At 38.8% G+C, this 5170-nt stretch overlaps 1 protein-coding gene across 1 annotated transcript; it reads left to right on the top strand.

Moving 5' to 3' along the window:
* Positions 1-273: 273 nt before the first annotated feature.
* Positions 274-4448, top strand: LOC108203837 (systemin receptor SR160). The gene has a single exon (XM_017373037.2). It carries the CDS (start codon positions 516-518, stop codon positions 4113-4115), a length of 3600 nt encoding a protein of 1199 aa, XP_017228526.1. The 5' UTR covers positions 274-515; the 3' UTR covers positions 4116-4448.
* The last annotated feature ends 722 nt before the right edge of the window (positions 4449-5170 follow it).

Here is a 5170-nt window from a genome sequence, read left to right as displayed (position 1 = left end):
CGAAATCAATTAATTTAGATTTAAGTGAATATTTAAAATTAATATAGAAAAAATTTAGACAAGGACGTAACTGAATGATAATTTATTCAAAAAGCAAGTCTGAATTTGAAAAGCTTGCCATAAACTGGAAATAAAATATGTAGACGCTTGACACTCCCATCACCTTCCTATTTACTGCTTGATAATTATGCAAACATACAATAACAATATTAATAATTTAATAATATATACACAGAACCCTCCCCATATAAATACAGAAAGATGGGTCACATGCCCATGTGATCACCAGCTGTGCTCTCCTCTCTCCTAGATATATATATACTCCATCTCTCCTCTCTCACTCAGACTTTTGACCCTATTTACCCCCCCCTCTCTCTCTCTCTCTCCAAATAATACAAACAAACACCACCTTAGCCATCAACCTCTCCCCTCTCTTTCCCTCTCTAATGGCAGAAAAACACCTACCCATATCTTGAAATCAAAAACCCATCTCTTTTTTCAGCTCAAACTTCAATATGAAGCCTCATAATGTTTTCTACACTGCCTTTTCTCTCAGCTCACACAAGCTTTTCCTGCTGTTTTACCTTGTTTGTGCTGTGTTTTCTTCTGTTTTAGGAGCTAATAGTGACTTGCAGCAGCTCATGTCTTTCAAGTCTTTGATTTCAGACAAAACTCTGCTTCCTAATTGGTCTACAAGCACCAGCTTGTGTGAGTTCAGTGGTGTTACATGCAATATAAACTCAAGAGTTGTGGCTATAGATCTGAGCACCAAGAAGCTGCATCTTGATTTTGTAAAGGTTGAGCCTTTCTTGCTAACTTTGCCAAATTTAGAGACCCTTTTGCTCAAGAACTCAAATATTACAGGAAAGTTGAGTCTTTCAGCAAGATCTCAATGCAGTCCTGTTTTGACAAAGTTGGATCTAGCTGAAAACAGCATTTCTGGCCCTGTTTCTGATGTTTCAAGCTTGTCTTCTTGCACAAAGTTGAAATCTTTGAATCTTTCTGGGAATTTTATGGAGTTCCCAGCTAGTGATTCTAAAGGATTGAGCTTAAGTCTTGAAAGTCTTGATCTTTCTTACAATAAGATTGTTGGACCAAACTTTATGCCTTGGTTATTATCAGGGGGTTGTTCTGAGCTGAGCTATTTAGCTTTGAAGGGTAATAAAATTGCTGGTCCTGTTGCTCACATACAAGATTGCAAGAGCTTGGAGTATCTGGACCTTTCTGCTAACAATTTCTCAGTTGGGGTCCCCAAGTTTGATGATTTCTTGGTTCTAAACCATCTTGATTTATCATTGAACAAGTTTTATGGTGATATAAGTGGCTCTATAGCCTCTTGCAAGAACCTTACTTTTCTTAATGTCACCCATAATCAATTTGGTGGTGGAGTGATTCCAGTTATACCAAGTAGAAGTATCAAGTTTTTGTATTTATCAGCCAATGAATTTCAAGGGCTTATGCCTCCTCATCTTGCTGATTTGTGCCCAAGTCTGGTGGAGTTGGATGTTTCTGTGAATCATTTGTATGGTTCTGTCCCTGAAAACTTTGGTGCTTGCTCTTCTCTGGAAAAGTTTGATATTTCTCACAACAATTTCTCTGGTAAGTTACCAATTGATACTCTTCTTAAGTTGGGTAGCTTGAAGGATATGCTGTTTGGATTCAATTATTTTGTTGGGGACTTGTCTGATAGTTTCTCAAAAATGACAAAGTTGAAAACTTTAGATGTTAGTTCTAATAAATTGAGTGGTGTGATTCCTGTTGGGATTTGTCAAGATCCTAGAAATAGTTTGAAGGTGTTGTACCTTCAAAATAATGAGTTAACTGGTCCAATACCAGAGAGTCTTAGTGATTGTTCAAATTTGGAATCCCTTGATTTGAGTTTTAATTATCTTAACGGGACAATTCCACCAAGTTTAGGGTCTTTATCAAATCTTCGGGATTTAATATTATGGTTGAATCAGCTTCATGGGGTTATTCCAGAAGAGTTGATGAACATAAAGACTCTTGAGAATTTGATACTTGATTTTAATGATTTGACTGGATCAATCCCTGCTAGTTTAAGTAATTGCACTAGTTTGAATTGGATTTCTTTGTCGAATAACCAGTTGAGTGGTGAGATACCTGCTTCATTTGGTCAGCTGACCAATTTAGCAATTCTTAAGCTTGGGAACAACTCGCTCACCGGAAACATTCCATCAGAATTGGGGGATTGTCGCAGCTTGATATGGATGGATCTTAATACAAATTTGTTAAACGGAACTATCCCACCTTCTCTGTTTAAACAATCTGGCAATATTGCTGCGGGATTGCTTACTGAGAAGCCATATGGGTATATTAAAAATGATGGCAGCAAGGAGTGCCATGGAGCCGGGAATTTGCTTGAATTTGGAGGAATACGACAAGAGCAGTTGAATAGAATTTCGACAAGGCATCCTTGCAACTTTACTAGAGTTTACTGGGGCATCACAGAACCTACATTTCACAACAATGGGTCCATTATTTTCCTTGATCTTTCTTATAATAAGTTGGAGGGCGGTCTCCCAAAGGAGCTTGGGTCCATGTACTATATCCAGATCCTCAACTTGGGGCATAATGATCTGTCTGGTCCAATCCCTCAAGAGCTTGGGAAAATGAGGTGTGCTGCGATTCTCGATATGTCGTATAATCGATTGAATGGATCGATTCCTCAGTCCTTGACTGGCCTTAATTTCCTTGGTGACATTGATCTGTCAAACAACCATCTTTCTGGTTTGATCCCGGAATCTGCTCCGTTTGATACTTTTCCAGAAAACAGATTCTTGAACAATTCAGGCCTCTGCGGATATCCGCTTCCTCGTTGCGGGCCAGGTTCAAATGCAAACTCTAGTGGTCAACATAAGAAGTCCAATCGTAGACAAGCGTCTCTAGCTGGAAGTATTGCAATGGGGCTGTTGTTCTCGCTTTTCTGCATCTTTGGTTTTATTTTAATAGCGGTCGAGACCAGGAAAAGGAGGAAGAAGAAGGAAGCTGCCCTTGAAGCTTATATGGAAAGTCATTCACATTCTGGTGCTGCAAATAGTGGTTGGAAACTAACTAGTGCACGTGAGGCCTTAAGTATCAACCTTGCAACATTTGATAAACCACTCAGAAAGCTCACTTTTGCAGATCTTCTTGAAGCCACCAACGGTTTTCACAACGACACACTTGTAGGTTCAGGTGGCTTTGGTGATGTTTATAGAGCTCAATTAAAGGATGGAAGTGTTGTTGCCATCAAAAAACTCATTCATGTGAGTGGGCAAGGGGATCGAGAATTCACAGCTGAAATGGAGACCATTGGTAAAGTCAAGCACCGAAATCTTGTACCCCTCTTGGGGTACTGCAAGGTGGGAGACGAACGGCTGTTGGTTTATGAATACATGAAGTTTGGAAGCCTGGAAGATGTATTGCATGACCGCAAGAAAATAGGAATCAAGCTAAATTGGGCTGCAAGAAGAAAAATTGCCATTGGAGCAGCAAAGGGACTGGCATTTCTGCACCACAGTTGTGATCCTCACATTATCCACAGGGATATGAAATCCAGCAATGTTTTGCTTGATGAAAATTTGGAGGCCAGAGTTTCTGATTTCGGAATGGCAAGGGAAATGAATCCAATGGACACCCACTTGAGTGTAAGCACGTTAGCGGGCACACCTGGTTATGTCCCTCCGGAATACTACCAGAGTTTTAAATGCACAACGAAAGGTGATGTTTATAGTTATGGTGTCGTCCTGCTTGAGCTGTTAACAGGAAAACAGCCAACCGACTCAATGGATTTCGGGGACAACAATCTTGTGGGGTGGGTTAAACAGCATACAAAGTTAAAAATAATCGATGTTTTCGATCCACAACTACTGAAAGAAGACCCGAGCCTCATGATCGAGCTCTTAGAACATTTAAAGATAGCGTGTGCTTGCTTAGACGATCGGCAATGGAAACGGCCTACAATGATCCAAGTATTGGCAAGTTTCAAGGAAATTCAAGCTGGATCAGGTTTCGATTCCCTGTCGACGATAGGAGCAGATGAGGTCAATTTTGGTGCAGTTGAAGGGATAGAGATGAGCATAAAAGAAGATGTGGAAATGGGCCATGATGACTGATACTGATACAAAAAACTCTACTCTGCAGAAACCAAGCCAAGTTTTCCAACAGCTAAGGTCATTCTTTGGTGAATCAAGAAACAAAATGCTGCCTGGTGGAGATGATGTTCTTGTAGTCAGCTGCTTCCCAAATTTTCCCACTACTAAATCTCCACAAAAAAGCAAGCTGGCATTGTATTATTAGTAAAATGTATGTATTATTAGTCATATTTTGGAAAAATCTTGTTTATTACTCCATACACCTCCTTTGATAAGATAAATGTTGTTGAATCAGTTGGTGTAGAACACTGTACATACATATATATAAGCTGAGTTTGTTATGTCTTTGTTTAACCTCATTGGGTGCTTTTGTACTCTCACACTCAAATTCTTACCATTTGATTCTGATTCAATCCTTAAAAAGTTAAGCTGATAGTGATAGTGACCAAGTGGAGTTTCAAGGCTTTCTTTTGCCCCCTCTTCTCCTCCCTACTGCTTGTCTTCTAGGAGTATGACTCTCATCACATGCCTAGGGAGCTCCCTAGTTATCTACATCTCTTACTACAATATAATTTCATTTTTGTGCAATAAACTTTGTTCATGAGAAAACAGATTTACTTAAAACACCATCAACAAAAATCAAAAATAAATTAATTTGAAGCACACTGTACAGTAAGATGTCGAGAATTCAATTCTTGTCAAATCAAGAAGTTACGATATTGACATATACATACATGAATATCAAGTAAATTTTCTTCGTACGTAAAAATTCGAAAAAAAATCTGGGAAAATTATGTTTTCTTGTAAACAAATTGCAAAGCACATTGAAGGAGGACCACCTACATTACAAAACAAGCTGTACTTGCTCAATTTCAAAGCTGGAGGCCTGGAGGTGATGATAAAATAAGCAGTGAATTCATGTTATCAATGCATCCATGACAAGTAAAATATTGGCGAGAGGCGGAGATCTCAAATTTTGATGCCTAGCTATTCAAAACTTGCAACTTTTGATAGAATGATATAGTATTTAAATATATAAAAATAAAAAATCTGTCTTGTTCTCATGAACAATGTCC

Source organism: Daucus carota, chromosome 1, assembly GCF_001625215.2.
Source record: "Daucus carota subsp. sativus chromosome 1, DH1 v3.0, whole genome shotgun sequence".
Classification (NCBI taxonomy): Eukaryota; Viridiplantae; Streptophyta; class Magnoliopsida; order Apiales; family Apiaceae; genus Daucus; species Daucus carota.
Note: the sequence above shows the minus strand (reverse complement) of the source record. Positions and strands in the feature narration are given on the sequence as shown.